Source organism: Gymnoscopelus microlampas (assembly GCF_963454915.1).
Source record: "Gymnoscopelus microlampas genome assembly, chromosome: 11".
In the NCBI taxonomy this organism is placed as follows: domain Eukaryota; kingdom Metazoa; phylum Chordata; class Actinopteri; order Myctophiformes; family Myctophidae; genus Gymnoscopelus; species Gymnoscopelus microlampas.
Window position 1 is genome coordinate 34,212,544 of NC_139948.1, and position 24,955 is coordinate 34,237,498.

Sequence of the window (24,955 nt, forward strand, 5' to 3'; positions counted from 1 at the left end):
CTCGTGTCAGTTGTCTGGCGCTCAACGATGATATTAAGGCATTCAGCACGAGTCTAGTGTGTCGGTTGCTTAGCCTATATAAGTACCATAGTATTGTGTATATGTATTGATCCGTGCTTTTACAGTACCAGTCGCCGGTGACGGTGTGGACTTCGACCTTATCAGTCTACCTGTTTCAAACAAGGAAGTACTATCCCTGGCTGTTTGACTGCCCATTGACGCAGTTGACGGGGCATTTTTTCTATGGGCAGTGAATGCCGACGATCAGGGTGTTTGAATAGGCAAAGTTTTATTTTTAATACAATACTTGTTGTCTCTGCGTGGGCAAATGGTAGTACATTTTACCTCATCGTCGCGGAATTAAGCTATTTGGATCAAGCTGCTGGTCACGTCTAGTCTTCACCAGATCAAGGACGAGGTGAGCTGCTTTGGCTGTGTGTTACTTCATGGAATGAGTTACAGTAGACTGAGGCTACACCAGTGGTTCTCAAACTTTTTTTGTCAAGGACCCCTAAATTAATGTGTATTTGGCCGCAGACCACTATCTGGAAATATTTGGTGCCAAGGGCCCCATACAAGGTGTTAAAAATATTCAAACATTTTCAAATAATCAGTCAATTTTGTTTTTAAATAGCTGATGTATATAGGGCCCTGCCCTGGGGGGGGGGGTCCCCCGGGACCACACTTTGAGAACTCCTGCATAATTAGACAACGTACCACCATAACTCTGAGAGTGTACAAATGGAACCAAATGGACCCGTACCATTTGATTCCATTTTTACACTCAGAGTTACAGTCACACTGTCTCACAAGGGTCCATTTGGTTTCTAAGTATCCTAACTACCTATCATTCAGCTGGGGACCCCCTGGAATCCCCTCAAGGACCCATGGGGGTCCCCGGACCCCACTTTGAGATCCACCGGACTACACAACTCCTGTTTGTACCATGCTGATCTGACACTATGGCCTCCGGCTAATTATTTTCCCTTCTCTACTCTAATAACAACAAACGTTTACCTTAATCTGATGTTCTCATGTAGCCATAAGCTATGGAAACAGCAGTTCCTGTAATCATGGTAATAAGGCACATTAGAATGTGTCTGATATTATTAGCCCAATGTTATTGTGCTCTGGTTTTACATGGTATGATAGGCCTACTGTATGATAAGATAGGAGTGAAGCAATACTGTCTGCCACTCAGTGGTGGAAAGAAACTTAAGTACATTTACTCAAGTATGTACCATTTTGATGTATGTTTTACTTTACTGGACTATTTCCAATTTTCTATACTTTTACTTCTACTCACTACATCTCGGAGGCAAATATTGAACTTTTACTCCACTACAATTATTTGAAAATGTTAAGTAGTAGTTACTTTGTAGATTTAGATTATTATTTCTAAACATACACTAACCACTTCAGCCCTATTTAAACTTAGTAAAACATTTGAGTACTTCTTCCACCACTGGTGCCACTCTGCAAGGGGAATGTCCTTTCCTTTTGCATGGAGGTAATGATAGGCCCTTATTACACATTGTGTGTTTTGTTTCCTGTTGTTTCAGATGAATATCTCTTTGGAAAACATGGACTCGACAACCAAGAATGATTCTATACCTCACTTGCCTGCACCAATTCTCGCAGCCGCGTCTGACATCTCCAAAACCAATATGACAATTATCCAAACAAGCAATGGATCACTCATAGAAGACCAGATGTTTTTAAATACAGTGGCTGCCCAAGCCATATCAGGGATTTTTGTCTGGGCAGCGTTGCTTATTACTTGCTATCAGGTGAGTTTTGGGAATCTTACAATGATCGTAACTTGTACCTTTTGTTATTAATATCCCTTACACGTCAAGGAAACAAAATCTCTGCTTTACCACCCGTCTTAAAGAGAAGCAGCCTCAAGGTTTACTTACTCAGTGGAGTCAAGGGTAATAAGAGATTGTACGGATCTGTTTTGTCTCCACCCCTGCCAGAGGACAGTGACATAATACACATGAATAGTGGCGGCCATCACTATAGGTTTCAATGTTGTTGTTTTTTGTTTAGTTTCTTAGAGCTAAGTAATCCAGTATAGTGCAGCCTTATGGAGCCACAGTTATTCATGAGTTAAGATGGTAGTGTGTTCTGTGTTGACAGATGCCATGGTTTCCCCCTTAACCCGGGAACGCATCTGCAAATGTCTTCCAAATCCCAACAGGTTTCTGAAAAACTTACGTTTCTATATCAGTGGTCACTGGTTCTCAAACCTTTTCATGTCGAGGACCCCCAAAGTTATATGTATTTGGCCGCCGACCCCCATGTCAAAATATTTAGTCCCAGGGAGAGATTTGAGTTACAAATGTTTGCTTTAAAAATATATATTCAAAGATTTGCAAAAATGTTCACGATTTAAAAAAAATCGCAGATCTACAAGCTCATAGCCCGGCACTCGGTGCTGCGCTATGAACTTGTATATATAGGTTCCCGGTCTTAATGGGTTAAACCATGGGATCATGGGGACATTTTCCTTGCTGGCTTTTCGCTTATCAGTGACAATTACATTGAAATGGAATGAGCTGCTTCAGGTGATTGAAATAGGTTGATACAATGCAATGGATAGTCTATAGAATACATAGCCTGTAGCTCATCAGGCCATGTGGCTTGACAGTAACATGTATTAAACAGAAAGTACAGGGTTCTTTATAAACGAGTGTTGTTAGTGGGTGTGGTTACTGCTCTGTAGGGGCCACACGATAGCTTATCTTTATTATTTAAGTACATTTCAGAGAATGCAGTTAGGCGCAGTAAGTTATCAACAGGGAAATCAATTGATATCGAGATCTCATTTACAGCACCATGAATAACTAAAGTCCTGCTCTCAGGCCTGCTCGCTAATGTGCATACTGGTCTGCAGTGGGAATTATGCTCACATTTGTCTCATTCATTACAGTAATAACTGTACCTGCAACTTGCATTCTCCAAAAGGATTGGCAGGATGGTCAAGTCACGTGTTTGTGTTACACTCAGGATAAGTTAACTTTACAGTCTCTCTTTGAACAGTGTTTGTTTATGTTTTCACTGTCCCTACAACTCTAATGCACATTTGTTTTTTATTTTTGAAGGGTTTCTAGTTTAATCAAATAGGGGCACTTTAAAGCCACCATTGTTCATGGATCTGTGACACCATCCTGCCAAGATTAATGTTTCGTAATCATCATGAAGCATCTGACCATACAGTTGTGCTTGTCCAAACACTTTTCATTTACACATATTAAAGGTAGGGTAAGTGATTTATTTTGGTTAAAATACTGTAAGTGTTAAATAGCTCTACATTCTTATAGTACTCATTGCTATAGAGTGTTTGTTCAGTAACAGGAGTCTCCATGTCTCTCCAGCTCTTTATTGAACATGAAAATGCATTTTCAGGTCAGGATACCAATTTGATCCAATCGGAATAGAGAACTCAGGATACAGATTAAACGTAAAATTGGAAGTGATGACACAAATAAATGAGCAGACAAAATTGGAACTGGAACACTACAAAAATGAAGCTGATAAATGGGTACTCTCTCCTTTTTGTCACCTGAAAATGTATTTTCTATTTATTAAAGAGCTAGAGAGACGGGGAGACTCCTGTTACTGAACAAACACTATAGCAATGATTACTATCACAATATAGAGCTTTAACCTAAAAACAAACGAAAAAATATCACTTGCCCTACCTTTAAATTGTGCAGTTAAATAAGTCTAGCCATGTGGAGAAATAATAACACCAGGTAGATCCGTTAGAATACAGAGTGAGGATAAGATTGTCCGTCTTTAGCTCTAGTTTTAGAATGCTAGTCAAGTATCTGACTTTGCTCTAAAACCTTGGCTGTATAGTATAGTCTCTTGTTCTCACAATGTGCATAGTAAACACGGACACAATGCCCTTACATCCCCTTTGCTGTAAGTTGACAATACTGTTTGTCTCATCCATCTGGTGGGCTTATTGGTGTCTGCACTTTACATCAGCAGTTATAAAGAGGATCAACACAGTCTATTTTGTATAAGCTTAATGGCCTTTCTCACTCGGATACACTACTTAACATCAATATTATGCAATCACCACTACTGTTTTATTTATTTATTTTTGCTTTATTGTCACAATGGGGCTGATTTAAGCTTACACTTTAATCACCTCAGTGGAATGATGGGCTGGTTTGCCAAGCTGAAATTAGTCCGTGCTTGGGGCCGTTATCCAGGGTGCATCTTTGTATTACTGTGAGGTCAGCATTGTGGAGCCGCCGGGAGTACCATAGCTTTTTCTAGACATTCTAGCAAAATGGAAGACATCAGTCTACAGCCTGCTTCACTTCACTTCTCAACAGGGCCAAATACATCACACTCCCCGCCCCAGGCTCACTGTGGTCAGGCTTTAATGTGCAGCCTCTAATGGACATTTAATCATGCCACAAGCTTCTAATACAGTAAACTTGAAGGCGACTAATAACAACACGTAATCTGCTCCTCCTCTGAATTGGTCATGTGTATTAGTAGATTATGAACTTTAAACTCGAACTTGTGCTGCCTATTATGAATATTCATGCGCGAGTTGAACAGGTGTTTGATTATTATTCTTCAGCATAGGTTCGTTAAAATGTTATTCAAACCACTCTACACATATACACTAAAAACTGAGATGTGTTTTTCCCTTTCTGACAGTCGTTTAACTCAATAACTTTGTCTGAGTTCAATATGCTGAAGACATTGCACTATGCCTTCCATCACTTTACAATTGATTTAAATTCCAGTCACTCATCGTGAATCCGTAGAAAACTTAGCTATCCAGCTTGCCACTATATCTCACTAATAAGGAATGAGGAATCTCTTCAACTAGTGACACGATGTCTTATACTGTAGACTCAAGGATACAGAATAGTTAACATTAAACATTAAATGAATAGCTCACCATGATGGAACATGTCAGCTGCAAAGTTAATGCAACTTTCATGGAGAGAAGTGTTGTAACATGTTCACCAATACTCCAGCGACACCGCTATCATCATGTCACTGTTTAATGTACAATTGCTGAAATTCTACCGCACCCCACAGCATAACAGATTATGCAATACCATAGATTACGCTAGAGAGATTGCCATAATTAGTGGTAAGATGACACACTGACTGGGTAATCCCTGCATTGGATGATTTTTATTCATATAGTACCATCTATTTAACTAGTGATTGGTTAATTCATTCATTTTAAGATTAAATTCCATTAATGGCCTCTGGAAATTCACACACATTTTGACTTTGCTGTTGAGTCAGCCTGCACGATGTGAACAGAATGTGATTTTGTGGTTATTTTGTACTTAAGTATAAGACTTTGGGGGAAGTTTGGGATGTAATTCTCTTTTTACTTACGCCCTTGAAGTCTACCGTAATACATCGAAGTGTTTTGAAACACTTTGGGTACACTGTGCATTTAGTGTTTTTGCTATACATCAACACAGCTTCAAATATTTCACTCCTGTTTCTGAGCAGTCACCTACATGTTTGCACTGCTTTGTTGTTGGTTCTGTTGCCGTGTTCTCAAGGACAGGTCAGGTAATCTGATACTTCCTGTCACAGCTGTCATGGTAGATATCCTATTTCGTTCACTGTGCCTTTTGAGAAGCTATTGTTGTCAGGCAAATAGTTAGCCTATATAAAACAGTCAGACCATTTGGTTGTAACTACTGAAATCATCTAAACCCTTTCAAATTTCAGAAATCTTTGTCATTTTCAACATTTCATTAAGGGGTTCTTGAAAGCTCGTAATTAACTATCCTACTTGCCTAATCTGAATGCATAAAGCCTTTAAAGATGCTTATACATCTGAGTTGAGGCTATGCCATAACCACATAACCCTTAAAAAAAACGGGAAAGCACCTAAAGTCATTTTATACTTTGGCTATTCAAAAATAGCAGATATACAAGCTCATTGCAGATCTGCTATTTTAAATCTTTGAATATCTGCTATTTCAAATCTTTGAATGTATATATTTTTAAAGCGAACATTTTAAACTAAAATCCCAGCTTCTGGGGTCCCTGGTACAACATGTTTTGAGATGAAGGTCCACGGCCAAATACATATAATTTGTGGCATCCTTGAGAAGATATAGCAACATAAGTTTTTCAGAAAACTGTTAGGATTTAGAAGCGCTTGTAGAATCGGCCTCATAATAGGTTAAACCAGTGGTTCTCAAAGTGGGGGCTGCAGATACCCAGGGGTCCTGGGGGGGACTGTTTGAATGTTTGAGATTAACAGACTTAAACTTAAGTCAGTAAGTTGACCGGGGTACCCCAGGGGCCTATACTTGGTCCCCTCCTTTTCCCTCTACACCAAATCTTTTTGCTGGATTTTTTTTTGCCAAATGTTCGGTGCAGAATAGGGATTCTAGGATCCATGTGTTTAATTTTTTTAAATAATTTATCTATTCTGTTCTCATGGTTACCATAATGGTGCTGGGTCATTGAGGCAGATTCTGCAGTCTATCCCTTTTCCATCCAATGACATGTACAAACAAATAAATGTATATAATTGCCTATTCCTTTCATAGAAACCTCTTCTGTGTCAAACACAGAAGAATATGACAAAGTAAACGATATTAACGATATTAAGGGTGCAGCAGTTAATCAAACTAATTGATTTAATCAATTATAAAAAATAGATTCAAATATTTTTTATTTAATTTGATTAAATCATTTAATAAAATTGTAGTCCTATCTACAAGCTTGTGATGAGCCGTCTTGTGAGCTTCTAGATCTGCTATTTTCACTCTTTTTGCATGACTCCGTTGTGCAACAAAGTATAGAATGGCTTAAGAGCTTAATCAATTCGAAAGTTACAATCTATAGAGGCCTCTGTAATTTGTTTGTTTGTGGATGTGATTGTTCCATATCTATTGGTTATGGTATCTATAGCAATGAGCGTCATCGTGTCCCCCAACAAAGTAGATGACTGTGAACACTTTATCTTATTTTAAAAGCACAACCTGTTTCTCATTCCACATCATGGCTGCATCATTTGAAAGAATACAGTATCTCCCTCCGATGATACTGATGATGATGATAGCATGGGATTTCTTTGTCTATAAAATCCTGTGATCATAACCGCTTTGTCTGCTTCAAATAATATTTTGAAAACATACAGTATGTGTTTTCTTTCTTGCTACCCCTGTTTAAGTCAGCAAAGTCTACAGAGCAAACATCAAGGTGTGCTCTGCAAAACAAAAATAGGACAAAGCTATGTGACTAATACTATCATAATAATTGCAATATATGAAAGAAAAAAACAGACAAAAACCATAACAACGGTTAAACTAATCGATTTAGAATAATGTATTTAAAATCCATCTAAATCTATTGATTTTTAAAAACAACAAACATAGCAGATCTACAATCTTATAACACGTTGCATTGCGATGTGTTGTGAGATAATGTGTGTGTGTGTATATAAATGAGCTTCTCGGTTATTCAATTAATACAAAAAGCAATCGATAGGACCATCGTCAGGGAAAGTTATCAATAATTACAACCCTACTTGTGAGTGCAGTAGTCAGCAGATCAGAAGGGAGCAAAGTGCTTAACACATCATTAAACTGATGGTCCTTGTTTGTACGGACCTATCAAAATGCAGGATGGATATAGACTCCAACAACAAACGTCCAAATCAATAATTATTATTTTGCTTAATGATAGAAATTACATATTATCTATCAAATACAAGTTAAAAAAATAACAATAAATACAATGTAAAACACATTGATTGTATTTCCTCAGGCAAGTGACTTTTGTATTTTAGTTGGTATGACTGCATTTTGTTAATTACCGTCTTCACTTTTCAAAAACAAAACAGTCCCTTTGTATGATAGAAAAAGACAAGTTATTTTAATTCATAAACTCGATATTTGAAACTGACCTGTAACTGTTTGACTGGAATAGGGAAAATGCATGTATCTTTTTAGAGGTTGAACATTGAACCCCTAATAAGACATTGAACCCCTAATTGCTCCCAATGAGCAGGTTGGTGCCTTGCATGGTTTCCTCCGCCATCGGTGTGAATGTGTGTGTGAATGGGTGAATGTAATGCACAATCTATGTAAAGCGCTTTGGATAAAAGCGCTATATAAATGCACCATTTAGAGGTGAAATTGGGGTGGGCATTTCAGTCATTGCATCACTACAGACTGATGTTCATCATAATGCTTGCATGTTTGCATCTTTCATTGCAGATCTACACACACCTTAGGTCCTACACTGTCCCCAATGAGCAGCGTTACATCATCCGGATCCTATTTATTGTGCCAGTATATGCCTTTGATTCGTGGCTCAGCCTGCTCTTCATCAGCAATGACCAGTACTTTGTCTACTTTGACTCTGTGAGAGACTGCTATGAAGGTGAGTCCCTCCCTCCCCATTAGGTCTGGGCCATATGACTTCAATATTAGGATTATTTAAAACCTTTAGCTCGTTTACGATTAATAGTAGAAAATAGTGTACATAGCAGATTTACAAGCTCGTAGATCTACAAGTTTGTAGATCGGCTGTTTTAACTATTTTTGTATAATACAGAGTTAATTGGTTAATCAGACTAATCGATTTAGTCGATTACATTTAAAAAAAAAAAGAATTTCGATTCATTGATATATAAGATTTATTTTTTCTTTATGGTCAAGAAACAAAACAAAAAAACCTGCTTCTCGATTATTTGATTAACCTTAACAGTTCATGAGCAAGATTAAGTCGGTTTTTGGTTTTAAATATCGGTTTCGATATATTTTCATTTAACCCATTCAACCCGGGAACGCATCTGTGTCATTTTAGATTTGAGCTATAACCATTATTTTATACTTTGGCTATTTTAGAAAAATCGTGAAAATGTGTGCATACAGAATCGGCCTCAGGTCTTTGCCCAGCCCTACTTCCTCCTCCTCTCCCCACAGCTGTTCCTTGTCTGGACAGTCGGGGCTTTACAGGTGTGGCAAGTTCATAGGACATGCACACCTAGTCACCTACACTCACTTGTAAGATGCCGGGTATCAAGATAGAGGCTAAGTGCAACTGACCAAACTCGTTTTTCTTACCAACATTGTTTCCATGTCGGAGATGTTATTGTCTGTGGTGTTTTGCCCTCAGGAGCTGTAACTTGGTGGATGTATTACATCTCTTATTTGATATGGGATCCTTTATTTCAAAGCTGTTGCCATTTTTTTCTTTTTAAAAGAAGTGTTTCTTTATTACAAATATAATAGAAATATCAATTTTTCATGCAGCAATTCCTTCCTTTTTAAATTACTAAAATTCCGTAGATTGCTCTTTAAATTGCCTTCATATAATGACCATAATTATGTACTGAATCAGAATAAGAATAATCAGAATAAAGCACTTCACCAATGGCAGAGGCCAACTATTATGCAAAATGAATTACGTTTTATGTGTAATCTGAGAGAACCGCAAAACTTTAAAGAGTTTAGTAATTACATAATTGAGATAGATTAATTTCCAGTGTGTGGGTCAATTTTGTGGTTGGCTAATATTGCACTTTACATTTGGAATCGGAAAGCAGGGAAATGTGGATTCCCACCAGCGGCTATACGTAAAACGTGATGGACTTGCTCTTCAGTGGACACCACTAGCATTAGCTTGACTTAAGCCCTCCTTAAATAGCAACAAAGGATTAGGAGGGGATTTCCAGCACAGAGAAGCTCAGAAAGCCTCTTAATGTTAGAAACCGAAACTGTGATTATTCAAAAATATAGGTCTAATTCACTTTTTTATTATTATGTGAAATATGATTTTTCTCCCTCGAAGATGATATCACATGCTAATGACATTCATTTTAAGGTAATTGTTTACAGTTACATCATGTCCTGACTGAATACATGCTACTGTATATAAACAAGCAATTCTTCTCTCTCCATCACAGCCTTTGTCATTTACAACTTCCTGACCTTGTCCTTTGAGTATCTGGGTGGAGAAAGTGCAATCATGTCAGAGATCCGAGGAAAGCCCATTCAGTGAGTGCCCTCATTCCCGTCCTCTGCACAACGGTTGTTCTTGAAGAACTGGAGGGCATTTTTTAACCACATGAACCTTAGTCTGGGCATGTAACAACATAACATTCAATGAAAAATAGCAGATCTACAAGCTCACAGCACGTTGTGCTGCGACGGGTTGTGAGATTGTAGATTTTAGAGATTTCCGGCAAAGAGATTTAGTGTAAAGGGGTAAAAAGAGAGTATAGAGCCCTAGGTGAGACTTGTTAACAAAGTATACAGGGTTCAAGTGGTTTAAAGCTGCATACCCCCTACTGTTCTTCAAACAATGCAACATATTTTAGGATTCACTACATATGTCTTGACTCTTTTATGTCTCTACTAACCATGGTATGGTATGGTTTGGTTTGTGTTTCTTCTGACTACCCCAAGAACAGCAGGACTTGAGAACAAGTAGTGTTAATTAAATCAGTATGTAATGTCAGCACAAGACAGAGCAAACAGCAAAACAAGCAGTTGAAAGTTTCACCTGTATTGTTCTCCCATTGCTTAATTTGTGGAGTATATGAGTTTAATATTTTAAAAAAAGGAAGGCTTGCAAATCTTGTTTTAATGCTCTGTAGAAATGTTTATTTGATACAACGTTTCGACCCCTCCTGGGTCTCCTTCAGTTATATTAGTGTTATATGACTATAAAAACTGAACGGTGTCCAGGTGGCATAGTGGTAAAACACTCTGCCACCAACACACACAGAGGCCCGGGTTTGTTCCGCGGCAACGGTAACTCTGTCTTGGCTGGGCGCTCCAACAAACATTGGCAGTGTGTTTGCCTGTGGGAAGGCAGCGGGGGATTGTGTCCTTGTTGCAGCACTAGCAACTCCTACTGGTTGGTACAGGCGCCTGTTCAGCAGGGAGGGGATCTGAGGGAGATGGCATGAAACTTTGTGTATGTTATGCTCTCTCGGGGAAACTCAGCAGCTGGTGATTTGCAGGAGACACAGACACGTGGTTTGTCTACACCCTCCCCAGGCCAGCTGACAGGGATCGCACTGCCAATACCTGCGGTGCACCGCGGTCACAGCAGTGCACATAGGTATTGGCAATGACTAAATTTGGGAGAGAATAGAAAAGTAAACAACTACTAAAACGGCACAACATTCAATTTAACATCAATCAGCATTAATAATCTGGATTTGGCCACACCTGCCCAGTTTGTGAAACCCAGCTAGCTGGAAATATGTGGTCTGATTCTAAAGGCAGTGGAGACTCTGGCTATGAGCCAGACAGACCATGGCATGGCTCAGACCTTGGCCAGTGGAGACAAGGCAATATATTTTATGTCATAAGGAATACATTTTACATTTAGAAAAGTTTAAAGTGCTATACTGGTTGGTAAATAGTGTTTATTTTTCCGCTTGTTCTCTCTCTTTCTGTCAAGCAAACCAAACCCAAAGTCATGAATGATTGTATCAATTAGTTTTTGATCTGGGAAAGTTTCAACTTGAAATATTGCATATGATCATATTTGAATAATCCTTACTTTACAACTCTACATTGTGTTGATTTTCACCTTAAAGGTGCCATGAACCTGTTTTTAAATGACATATAAAACTTTAAGGACTACTTAACCGAAAAGGACTTTTCCCCCCCCTATCAATTAAAGTATCACCCCGTGAAGCTTTGAATATATATTATGTTTTGCTTTTGTTGCATTCCCTTTGCAGTGATTGAATAATCCAAAAATGAAGAAAATATTTGATGAATTGAAGTTAATAGGTGGCCAAGATTAACAATGGTAAAACTATATAAAAAAATCGGTTTATGAATTCCAAAACAACACATGTCTTGTATCCAGTTAGTATATCCAAAACATTTCTTTAATCTGAAATATTTACTTTTTAATTAACTTCCGGGATAAATCGTGTTATGCACGAACAATGCACACACCTGGCGGCACGTGGACATGAGAACTGAGCTCCTGTTGAACCCCACGGGCATGTCATATCAGTTTGTGCATGACATGGTATGCAAGAGAATTAGTAAACAATATATAATATAGTAATCATTCCGCGAAAAGGTGTGTTTTTGAAGTAATGAGGATACAGCATACATGGCTGGATACAAGATTATTCTCTGTGAACTGTGTTGGAGGATGAATTCTTCGTTTAGTGTAAAGGAATGCGACAAAAACAGCAATTATCCATTTATTCAAGGCTTCACGTGTGAGTTAATGAGAGATAAGAATTAATTTTTGGTGGTGTAGTCTATTTGGTTGTAGAGTGTTTTTGTTAGTATACTACTAACACATATCCATGCTTGTTATATAATGACCTAAAATAGCAGATCTACAAGCTCACAATGATGCATTTTGAGCTTGCAGATCAAAACGCACAATAGCTAGTAGAGGAATATCTTGCATAGCCAACCAATCATTTATGAATGAGATTTGTTCTCTAGCCCATCAAATGCCATTGTATTCACAGGTCGAGTTGTCTATATGGTACCTGCTGCTTGGTTGGAATGAGCTATTCCATTGGATTTTTAAGATTCTGCAAACAGGTGAGCTCCTCTTTCCTTCTGTTCCATCTCACAAGGGGCACCCCTCTCTGCACACTGCACAGTTAAATGAATTACACACTCTGAATACATTGACATAATCAAACAGTGATTTAAACAATATATATCATCTAATTTACCCATTTAAATTTTAAACGGATTGCTGGGGCTTTTCAAAATGGCTACATGTTGGAGGATAATATTCGCTGCTTAAAAAAAGAAAAGTAATTTAAACCAGGTGAATCCTGGTTAGTAATAAACACTGAGAAATGATATGAGCTGTCAGCTCAGAGCCCTCCTCACAGTGTCTTGGGATGCAGCTCGAGCTCCCTGTTTAGCTATGATGGAAATTGGATCTGAGAGGCATGTCTCCAAAACAGAATCGAAGATGAAATGTAAAATTTTTCTTTTAAACGGAACATGATAAACACTTTTTGACAGAGCTACTACGTGGTGTGGTTTAAAAGCAAAACCTTGCTGTTTCCTCTGGTGGCATTATTGATATAAATCATGATCTCTGGATCTGACATTCAGAATTAATTTAAACATTATAGCAGGAGTGGAGATTGTGGCTGTTAAAAGCCATATAAGCCGTGCTTTTCCAGAGTTGTCTGGCTTTTAGACTTACGGTATATAATATCCTCATTTGCATTCACTGAAAAAAGACAGTTCTTTAGCTTTTAGTTCTGTTTGTGCAGGTTGGCTTGTGTGACTAAAATTACATTTTGAAGATAGCTGCACTGCTGTATATTAATCAAAGTAGCAGCTTGATGAGCGGCTTCCTTGATTGGCCAACCCTAACTCGTCCTTCACTGATTGGCTGAGCTCTGCGCCACTTCGTACAAAGTTTTCAATGAAACAAATAGTACGAGATCTGTGCTAATGGATGAAGGATGCCGCAGCGAATGAAAGCGGCGGCATAAAGTAAAACGCAATGTGCGTGGCGCTGACAACGGGTAGAACGGGTACATCATATAAGAGTTGTATTGCACAACGGGTGGCGTGTACCGCCGACTTGCATCATTCCCGACTTGCATGGCCCCCGAGTAGGCCGGTGCCCGGAGTGCACCGGTCTAGTGATTATATCATTATCACTTATTCACTGAGGTAGCAATGGCTCAGGAGATAAAGTGGCTTTCTGGGAGTCGTAAGGTTAGAAGTTTGAGTTATTCTAAATACTAGCAAAAGCGCTATATAAATGCAATCCATTTATTTCACTATATTATGAGAGCCCTGATCACATGTGCTTAAATTAGCAGGAATATCATAACATATCAGAGTAGTAATAGTATAAGCTGTGGCACTGCTTTGAATAATCAATAAAATCTTAAATTGGTTCTAAAGTCAACTGGAAGTCAAGTTAAGATTAATTAAATGGGGCTTATATGATCATACTTCTTAATGAAAAGTGAAACTGATTTATTCTAATTTATCTACTCCTGACAAAAATACTATAAACCTTCCCAGTACAATTAGGTAATCACTTTAAGGTAGCACTATAAATGAGACAGTACCCTGCAAAAGCTGTGTATGAGCAGTACTGTGTATGAGCAGTACAACTAATGCTTTCTGAACAAAATGAATTACCAGTTCAATAAATGGACAGTTGATATTTTGATGACAAGATGCTCCACTGCAGGGTTGCAGCACTGATTATCCAGAGTTGTAAGGATCTAACAGCTACTGCATCACCCCATGCAGCCAGTTCACAGTTCCTCCCTTAATGTGTTGTTGGGTGGGTCAAGTGGTCCAGAACCACAGACCCAGGAACATTAGCTGTGCTTTAGTGCCCAGCTAATGTGCATCCTAACAAACAAACAAATAAACAACACTATATAGTCACAGAAAGTTTTATGCCCCATTATTGTTATTATTCGTATTCTTTTAGTTATAATTGCCTTACTCTGTAGAAAAACATTTGGGATGATGGCAGGGAGGAGGAGGGCGCGGGGCTGTGGGGGGCGGATGCAAAGCATTGTGGCGTAAATAATTTAATAAGAATCTGCAGAGTCCTTGTTTATGCCTACTTCAACTTCCATCTCTCCACCATGAGTTACCCGCTGCATTTTAAACTGCTTTTCCATTTTACAATGAGTGATGACACTATTATTTGAAAAGATTTGTGATGAAGGTATGGGTGTGCACGTTGCCCTGATGTGTCATAAGTCTGTGTTAAGCAAGCTGGCAATGGAGCAGAGATGCCATCCACACCACTAACAAGGCAACCAAATCTTGCCCCAGAAAGTCAGGCTCACTCAGATGTTGTGTATACTGTATGAACGCAGAGCTCACAGCTCTACACATTTCTGGAATTTCTATCACCAACTATGTTGGTAATATTTACTATATATAGCTGAATATATATATACGGTAGTGCTTGAAAGTTTGTGAACCCTCTAGAATTATCTATAGTTCTGCATAAATATGACCTAAAACATCATCAGATTTTCACACAAGGGTCGTTTGTACACAAATCAGGGTTCAGAATTTTGCTAATTGTGCTTATTCAATCATGCTTGTCATTGTTCTCTGCACCGTTTTCTCCAGGCAACCCTTCAGTTCTGTGTTGTCAAACCCCTCATGGCTGTCATCACCATCGTGCTGCAGGCCTTTGGCAAATATCATGATGGAGATTTTAAGTGAGTAGTCTCTCAAGCCAGACAACTATTCCACAATCTCTGAATGCTACAAGGATTAGCTAACTAGGCCTACTGAAAGCCGTGAACGGAAGCTGTCATCTGTTCGTCAATTCCATTAATGAAAATATATTTTAGAATTTCCATTACTGCTAAGCAGCAACTATATGCTTTGGCTAATTTGATTTACAGTACGACAAATGTAATGTGACTGCAAAGACGAAACTGAGGTAGGGGGACGCTGTAGTTTCTTCACATTTTCAGCGCTTCTGTTGCTGTAAGGCGAAACCATTTGAAAATTGTGTGAGCCAACAGTCTGTCTCGAGAGACTATTAAGTGAGCATCACCTCCTCTTACATTTCCTTTTAATGTTTCATTTGTCTGTCTTTCATACCCACACATTTCAAAAGCACTTGGATGGAGGCTCATTTGTGACTCATACAAATAAACACTTTTTTTTGTTTGCCAATATCGTCCAACGCTGTTGGCAGGCACAGCCTAGGAGTAGATTGAACTGAGTACTTTGGTATTGATGTATTTTCAGCTATGAGAGATGGGCACTTAATGAAATAATTACAGCCTTTTTTCAGGCCATTTCCCCTATCAAAAGTAAACAATTATATATGCAATTAGTTTGTAGTCAAAAACTCTGAAGTCTGGAAATGGCAGGTAAAACAATGATAACTTATTAACTTTCAGGATCTCCTTTTTAAGACATTGCATTTTATGGAGCTTCTCTAATGAAGCTGTTACTTCACTTGATTCTTAATTAGTCCATGATGGAGTTATTCAGTCAGCCTCGAGAACATTATGTGCTCCCACATTACAGAGTATAAACAAAGACATCAATAACTTGTTTAACTGTTGTTTCCCTCTGCTTATTCTCTCACAGAGGTGAACAGGACAGTTGGTGGAGAGAAACCGTTATTAATGTTGGTCTTTAATCTCCATGAAGGGGCACAGTGATTTAAGGCTGGACTAATTGGCATCTCATTTACTGAGCACATAGTTATAGCTGGGAAAATAGACTAAATTGCAGAAAGGCTGGAAAGCGGATCTGTTAAGTTATTGAAGAATCTGGTGGAGTTTATGAGCTGTATCCTGAACTAGGGTGGCCATGTACAAGAAGTCCTATAGCTCTTTAGCTATTCGTTCTTTAACTGCAGATGCCATCGATTAAATCTAAATGGTCTGCATTTTGTCCCGTGTTGCTGGGTCCATTACGGGTAAATATTTTCAGTTAAATGAACACTCTGATTTCTTCTGTATATACAGTACTAACGTAGATGTCCTCACCTTTCCTGCAAAAATCCCTAGTGTCAGTTTAACTCTGAGAGTGGAAAAATGGGCCTTTGACTGACTGTGTTTATTGTTGTCTTTTACAGCGTAAATGGAGGCTACCTGTACATTACCATCATCTACAACTTTTCAGTCAGTCTGGCCCTCTACGCCCTGTTCCTCTTCTTCTTCGCCACCAGCGACCTGCTCAGACCGTACGAACCCGTGCTCAAATTCCTCACCATCAAATCTGTCATCTTCCTGTCTTTCTGGCAAGGCAAGTCCATCCGTCCCTCAGCTTAATTTGTACCAACAGCCATTATCTCTACTGAGGAGACTGTCATTTCAAAGATATCAGCCAGTGCTACGCAGTAAAAGTAAACTCCTCAGTGTGAATTTAACTCTGACCTGATTGTTCACATGCCTGATTGTCTGGGGAAAGAAGCTATTTAGCAATCTACGCTAAGGAATTTACTGTGTACTATACCACTATTCAAGCACTTAACAGTGGTACATTGATCTTTTATGTAGGAATGGTGTTGGCTATCTTGGAGCGCTGCGGGGTCATCAATAAAGCACTGGTCATCAACGGGCAAGAGGTTGGTGCTGGCACTGTGGCGGCTGGGTGGCAGAGTTTCATCATCTGCATCGAGATGTTCTTCGCTGCCATCGCCCTCCGCTACGCCTTCACCTGCACCGTCTACCAGGAGAAGAAAAACGAAGTACCAGGTAAACCACCACATACATACCACCGTCTTTAGAGAGAGGCGAAGCGCAAGCTGTTCAGAGGAGCATTACATGCCGCCACGCCTCCCCTCCATCATTCCCCACCCTGAAAATATGTTACGTGGTTAATTGCCCCTATCCATCACAGAGTCTGGGCTGGCATTCACTTCAAAGTACAAGAAAAACTAATAAATAAATGCTAACCTTTTGTTGAAAGCGCTTCACAATATGCATTACATTCACCCTTTCACACACATTCACACACCGACGACGGCGGAGAAAACCATGCAAGACACCAACCAACCTGCTCATCAGAAGCAGTTAGGGGTTCAGTGCCTTGCTCAAGGACACTTGGACGCCAGGCGGAGGCAGGGATCAAACCGGGAACCTTCTGATTCCCAAGCGGCTGCTCTACAGTACCTACTGAACCACTGCCATTCGCACTTTTTACATAATTTAACCCATTCAATCCGGGAACGCATCTGTCATTTTAGATTTCTTTGGATATATAAATAGCAGATATACAAGCTCATAGCGCTGCACCGAGTGCCGTGCTATGAGCTGGTAAATCAGCCATTTTTGAAAAATCTTGATAGTTTGTGCAAATCTTTGAATATGTACTTTTTAAAGTGAACATTTGTAACTCAAAACTATATCTATATCTAAAAATGTTTTCTAAATCCGAACAGTATGTTACTATATCAGTGGTGCTCCAACTTTTCCACGTCAAGGACCCCCAAAATGATATGTATTAACATTGCATACACAACCTGATGTGTATGCAATGTTTACACCATGGCCCCTGGGGGCCTAACCGTCTAGGAGAGGGTGGGTCTGTCCCATCCGTCCAGGGTTGATCTCTCAAACCACTCGGCTAGACTGTTGCTAGCTGCTCGACTCAATTAGTGGCATCTTTCGAACTCCCCTCATTTATTTTCACATAATATGTTATATATTTTATGAAATATTTAACTTTAATTTTATAATGGAAGTCAATGGCGGATCGTGGTAGAAACCTTGCCCAAATATGGAGATGGCTGACATCATATCTGACGTCATACATTTGAGATTTGAGATTTAGCACAGACGACCCATGGCGGTCGGATCGGACTGAAATCTTTGCCCAGGTAAGGAATAAGGATGAAGTCTGAGATCCACATAGGAGCCACAACTTTTTATTTTATTTTGTTTAATTCCTTCTGTTCAATTGTGTGCTATGGTAAACAGTGTGTCAGTCAAGTGTGAAATCAGCAGAGGTTGACATCATCCTTAAGGGTACAGGTGGTTACTCATGGCTTAGAGTAGGCCTGTCCCAATTACAATTATTTCACCGTAATAGTTATTTGTCATATTTTCCCTTACAAGCCTAAAAGCAAACATAAATGTAATTTTCATTATGTTCCAATGTTCAATGCCAAAAACACAATTAAATCATTATTCGTAATTATGTGTACTAGATGTCAGGGCCGCATCTAGGCCCGATCCGAGGTTGGTCCAGACAGAGTCCAAAACTCATCAGATGTCAGGGCCGCTTCAAACTCTCCAAACATTTCCTCTGTCATCCCTTCTAAATAGTCAATTTCCTCCTTGTGCTTTAGTGGTGTGTGTGTAACAGATTCACATCATCATCCTTTTTATCCTTGCCCACATTGGGCAAGGATTCTCTTGGCCTTGACCTTTATTGATGGTAACGGGGAAAGCTAACCTGACAGGGAACTGGCGTCTGCATAATGTGAAGGGAAGCTCTTCACTTCTGTCACGGTGAGGGATCCTTGGGAGAGTCCGATCACTGATCGAGGTGGGGTAAGATGCCTAAGAAATAGCCATAGCTCAGTCTGTGGCAAGTTTCGGGGCAAATGGAGTGATCCTGTGCTTGCATACCCCGGACGAACTTTCTGAGCTTTTGTCAATTATATAATATATAGTAAGATAAGATAAGATAATCAGTGTTGTGCCTGAACGCGTTCAATGAACGATCGTTCATGAACTCGTTCATATTTTGGGCGAACGTGAACTGAACGTACTGTATATCCGCTAGATGAACGTTATCGTGAACGCGTTCATTCTGGCGTTTGTGAACGGCGTTCTCTCTTCGTTCAACTTCGTTCAAGAGTGTCCCAAATTTCCATGGTTACATCGGTTTGTCATGTTGTATTTCATCCTATTCTGTGTTTCCGAGGCGCCTTGAACGCACCATCAGCCCCAGAAAAGAAAATCAAGGCGGTGTCTAACATTCATCTGCGCAGCGCGCCGAGCGCGGAGTCCGAGCAGCACAGACAGTTCACGGCCACTCGGCCAGGGCGAAGAGCTGACACTTTATCCGCTCTGCGAAGATCATTTCCCGCCCACAAGCATTTGGAAGTTGACTTGTGTCTCTTCCAAAGTATCGGTGTTGTTTCCTTGGCTTCACTGCCGACAAAATTAACTTGACGCTGGGCTGAATTAATAAGTAAACACCGCGGAATGGCGAAATGAGTTTGGGATCATGTCACAGCAACAACGTGGCTGTGTAGCACCGTAGCCTAACAGCCGACTTTAGGACGGTAGCCCCGGTCCCCGAACCTCTGAATGACCGTCATATTGTAGTCTGGACGTCCGACCCGACTTTATTTTGGCATTAAAAGTGGACTTCTGCACCTGGCTTTTGATGTTAACAGTGTCATACACTCACTTTGACAAGCCCCCAGCCCGCCCCCAAGATGAATGAAAATCTTTAGAAAATAGCAGATCTACAAGCTCACTGTGTTGCACCGTGACCTGTTTGTGAGCTTGTAGATCGGCTATTTTCCAATAGCCAAAACTTAAATAGGGCTGAAGTGATTCATGTATTTGTAAAATCTACAAAGTAACTAGTAACTCAAGTTTTGAAATAATTAAAAATAAAGTACAGTACTTGAATAAATGTGCTTAGTTACTTTACACCACTGGACATAATAAATATAGGGTGCTTTATGTATGAACACCAGAGAGGATATAATGTATAAGAAAATTAAATAAATAACATTGGTTTTTATAATGAATTGGATAAATAATAGAAGTATAGTAATAATAATAAATAATATATTTGGATGCATCCTGCTCCATATACAATACAATGCATTGCTTTTCAGTTCATCATTCAAGTTTGAGCCAATAAAAAATATGCGATTAATATGTGATTAATCGCACTAATATATATTGAAAAAAAGAACGAAAAAGAACTGAACTAGTTCATTTTTTGAACCATGAACTTTAGTTCAAAATTTTGAATTATGAACTGAACTTTGAACTAGTTCATTTTAAAATGTGTGAACTGAACTTTGAACTAGTTCATATTTTAAGTGAACTTTCCCAACACTGAAGATAATAAGATAAGATAGTAAGATGACTGACTAAAATAAAATTCCATGATCGTGACAGCCCTATTTCAGAGAAAACACTTTGTAGAAAAGAAAAGCAGGGGAAGACGAAGAGAAATTCACAGTCTCAGTACATAGACTAGAAGGGAGCTAGAGGTAGCCCTTTGACGTCAATACTGTTCACCCTTCCAAGACAAATGGAAACCAAGGGAAAAGCCTTCTGCAGTGTTATCAATCATTTTGGCTCACATTTCCCCTATAGGAACGCTACTGTTGCCTTCAACTGCACAATGTGTAGAGAGAGAGAGAGAGAGAGAATTAATTTAGCATTGAGAGCTGATAAACACTTTAATATCAACTTGAGCGGAAGTATTTTTTATTTAATCTAGAGAATCAAAGAATCATATGACAAGGCGTCTCAGATTTTCTGTTTTGATGGTCGATGGCAATAAGGGGGGAAGAAAATGCATTATTTGTTTGCTGTCCGAGTGCTATCAGTTATAAGAGTTATATAATCTAACTAGATTAATAATTAGATTTCTTAACCAATATGTGATAGCAATTTGGTTTTGTTGCATCAACACCCAATACAGACAGACACACACACACACACACACACACACACACACACACACACACACACACACACACACACACACACACACAGTCTGACACTCCTCATGTGTTAAATCTGTGGTCATTGTGCAAATGGAACCAAATACCATTTGTACACTCTTTGTAGTTAAATTAACATTAACAAGATTGCGCTGTGTGATATCACTGCCACTGTCCACGAGAGGAAAGGGAGGTTATTTCTGCTGGTCCTAATTTGGAAACCCTGGCACAAACTATCTGTCTATTGCACACCGTACGGTGTAACAACGTAGCAAGCAGTGCCAGCATGTATAATATTCTACAAAAGATATAAAATGGAGATGGAGCCTCTGGAGCTTCACACTACAATCAATTATCTTTTTCTTTTTTTACTCTACTACTACTCCCCTGTTGGTGTTTACAATGGTTCACAAAGAGATACATAGGAGCACACCGGCCAGGCTTTTCTAGCACAACATATATTTTGAGGTTTTACTATGTATTTTCTAATGGCCGGAAGGTTTATTTTTATTTTTATACAGTTGTGGAGGGAAAACCCATAATGGAGAAGTCTTCATGTATCGATTACACATTTATGCAAGGGTTTCATAAATCTATAAGCTGACAGCTACAGTACAGCTTAACTAGAGTTCACAGGGAGAAAGAGTTCCTGCTATTTACATCCTATGCTTGTAGAAGCATAATATAATATCGTCTCTGTCGGGTGGAAACCTCATTATGTCCCAAACTATTACTTTTCAGGATTCAAATTCAAAAGTAAAAGTAGCAGATCTACAAGCTCAAAACGCATCGCTTCACGTCGTGTTTCGAGCTTGTGGATCTGCTACATTTGATACCGTATTTTCCGCACTATAAGGCGCATCTGAGTATAAGGCGCACCTTCAATAAATGTATTATTTTCATACTGTATATAGGGCGCACCGCATTATAAGGCGCATCCGCACTATAAGGCGCACTGACGGTGCGCCTTATAGTGCGGAAAATACTGTACTTTTGTTTGACGCTGTAGTATTATCAAGTAGGACATTCATTTACGAAAAAACACAAAAGTTAGAATATGGAGATAAGAGGTTTCTGCCCGTTATAGTCCGATATAGTGCAGTTGCAGCAAAGCAGTTAGGGAGTCGGTGCCTTGCTGAAAGGCATTTCACCCGTAAACGTAGACTGACGAAAGAGTGCATTTTTACTCCCTTCCCCTGTCTGGTCTCGTTCACTTAACCTGCCCAGATTCCCCCTAATGGGGTGGTTTTCAAAAATGTTTTTCCCAAGGCACACCAATGACAATGAGCACTTAAAAATCTCACGGTACGGGCGCCCGCTGGCCTTGCGGTCCAGGCGCATACCACATACGCTGGTAATCCAGCTTGACAGCGTGTCGTGGGTTTGACTCTCGATCCCGACGACCTTTGCTGTGTGTCACCCCCCCATCTCTCTCCCCATTTTCTGTCAGTCTACTATCCTATCAATAAAGGCAGAAAAATCCCCCCCCCCCCCCAAAAAAAAAATCTCAAGGTACAACTGTATCCATGGCGGAGGGAAAAAGTCGATCTACAAGCTATGTGAGCTTGTATATCTGGGTTGGGGTGTATATAAGGACTGCAAGACGCCAGGTTTAAAGTGCTTCAAAATATTTGTTTAGGGTATAGAATTTGCCTCTGTATTGGGAAATAAGTTCATACAATGTACTGATGTAATCAATAAAAAGATTAATAACGTATATTATTATTATTTTTAAATAATTTTCAGAACCCAAGATATTGTGATCCGAAGATTTGCTGCTCCATTCACTTCTTGTTTAACTTATTATTATTATTTTGTTTTACTTTTAAAAAATTGCTGGCACAGTATGAACATATTTTTTTATTTCATTGGCACTGAGAGAGTTAATAAATAATGTTTATATAGTTGTGTATATATTGCAATAACAATAATGTGTGGTTGTCACAACAAAACCCAAGACATATCTGGACTTGTCTCATGGTACACCGTTTCGGAACCACTAATGATCTGGAGCTTTGAATCCACATTGTCCCAGATTTGTCTGACCATTGTTTCTGCTCTTATTTTGTTTTGCAGCCAATGCAGGCAATATCGCCCCCATGCAGAGCATCTCCAGTGGTCTGAAAGAAACGATAAACCATGGGGATATGGTCCAGGATGCCATCCACAACTTCTCTCCAGCCTATCAACAATACACCCAGCAGTCCACACAGGAGGTGATCCAGCCCAGCCAGAATGGCAAGGCAGGCCTAGGAAACAACAAGGGCTCCCGTAAGTCTGACAAAATCATGCTGATCACATCAGATGACGAGTTCTAGGCTGTTACCCAGCAACATGGAGGTGTAGTAGGGAGAGACCGTTGCTGGCTGCCCGCCCTGATGAAAGCATTCTTTCGCATTGGCCACATAAACGGCATTCCATCCGTGCGCTTAAGTTTCATCATCTCAGCCTTTAAGATCAATTCCTTCCTTCCGTCTGGTTTTAATGAATAATGCAAACATCAAGAGATGACTGAAATGGATTTTTGTCTTTTTGGTGTGTGTGTGGGGGGTCATCGTTGAGCAAGTCGACTTTAGATGAGCTGACATGATGTCACCTCATCAGCAGTAATCACAGGAAAATGGCCTCTCTTCTCAACGCTATCAGACAAATCTGGAGCTGTGTCCCCTCTTCAAACTTCAGAGTATGTTTCAGGCATATTGGTTATGTGCATGTCTGGCTGGCCAACTCTGTTGTCAGTTTCAAAGAGGAAGTTGATTAATACGGGACTCCAGGAGTGCACCCAGGAAGCCACTGATGTTGAGGACTGACACTCGCAGGGGGAAGCGACTTGTGCATTTGCTTGTTTGAAGTATTTGCTAAGCAGTTCCTCTGTAGGGTTTCAACAAATAGAAGGAGTCTTTCAAAGTGGCTGCTCCACACCGGCTGTGGAGCAGCCACTTCAAACTGCAGGCATCGGTTGCTTTGAAATTCTTCGCTTCTCAACATAGCATCTACAAATTGGATGATAAGCCTGTCTCCTGTAAACTGCAAGGTTGTTTTATCCTCATTAATTTTCTCAGCATGCACAAAGAGAGTGAAAAACCAGTGCAACTAGACAGTGGTTTAGTAACCAGTAACCGCTTTAACCCTGGTGTCCCTATTCTGGGCATGCCATTACAGGTGAAGATTTTTCAAAACTCTTTCAAAAATAGCCCTTCTACAAGTTCACAACGTATCACGATGCTACATGTTGTGAGCTTGTAGATAGGCTATTAAAAATATTTGAAAATGTTTGAAAATATGGCTTTGGTTAAAAATCTATTCTTCTGCAGCTTCTGTCTTGTGAAAACCTTTGACAGAGCCTTGTTTATTTGTTATGTTCAGACTTTTATTGATGTTTCAGTTCCATGGTCACCTGATTAGAAATGTACATAAATTGTTTTCTTGTTAAAATGTTGGGGGGGGGGGGGGGGGGGGGGGGGGGGGGACAAAGCTCTGATATTATCTTCTGGAACATCTCTTATCCTATTGCACATATTCAATATATGAATTGGGCTAGCTTAACAGTGGGGGAAGGCAAACACGTGTTTACTATAACACTAAAACTGTGTTTTAGTATACTTTGGTGTTCTTTTCCTCTTGTTTTCCCAACCAGAAAAAAAAAATCTATAAGTTTGTGTCACTAAGGGAGAGATGTATCTATCTATTTTAGTGTATAGTCTAATTGCATATATTACAATGAGATAGAGAAAAGTCTTTTGATACCCTTTTGTGCCAATGATAGCTGCCTTTCTGGGAAAGCAGACAGAATTAGTTG

The 24,955-nt window shown here is 39.5% G+C and overlaps 1 protein-coding gene across 2 annotated transcripts; it reads left to right on the forward strand.

The window, feature by feature from the left end:
• On the forward strand, positions 1 to 24,566 carry tmem184a (transmembrane protein 184a). 2 transcript variants are annotated; one of them, XM_084071542.1, is made up of 9 exons: positions 1 to 418; positions 1,563 to 1,790; positions 8,244 to 8,409; positions 9,938 to 10,028; positions 12,491 to 12,566; positions 15,111 to 15,202; positions 16,585 to 16,754; positions 17,009 to 17,206; positions 23,233 to 24,566. In XM_084071542.1, the coding sequence occupies exons 2-9, from the start codon at positions 1,563 to 1,565 to the stop codon at positions 23,472 to 23,474; spliced, it is 1,263 nt and encodes a 420-aa protein (XP_083927668.1). In that variant the 5' UTR covers positions 1 to 418; the 3' UTR covers positions 23,475 to 24,566. The 2 variants fall into 2 exon arrangements, with proteins under 2 accessions (XP_083927668.1, XP_083927669.1); XM_084071543.1 differs by lacking the exons at positions 1 to 418; positions 1,563 to 1,790 and adding an exon at positions 7,890 to 7,978 and having other exon boundaries at positions 8,157 to 8,409.
• The last annotated feature ends 389 nt before the right edge of the window (positions 24,567 to 24,955 follow it).

Excerpts from the sequence above, each read along its gene's own strand:
- tmem184a (XM_084071542.1), top strand. The coding sequence starts at position 1,563 with ATGAATATCTCTTTGGAAAACATGGACTCGACAACCAAGAATGATTCT. Across the intron at positions 8,410-9,937 it reads TGTGAGAGACTGCTATGAAG|CCTTTGTCATTTACAACTTC; the intron begins GTGAGTCCCTCC and ends TCTCCATCACAG. Across the intron at positions 12,567-15,110 it reads TTTTAAGATTCTGCAAACAG|GCAACCCTTCAGTTCTGTGT; the intron begins GTGAGCTCCTCT and ends CGTTTTCTCCAG.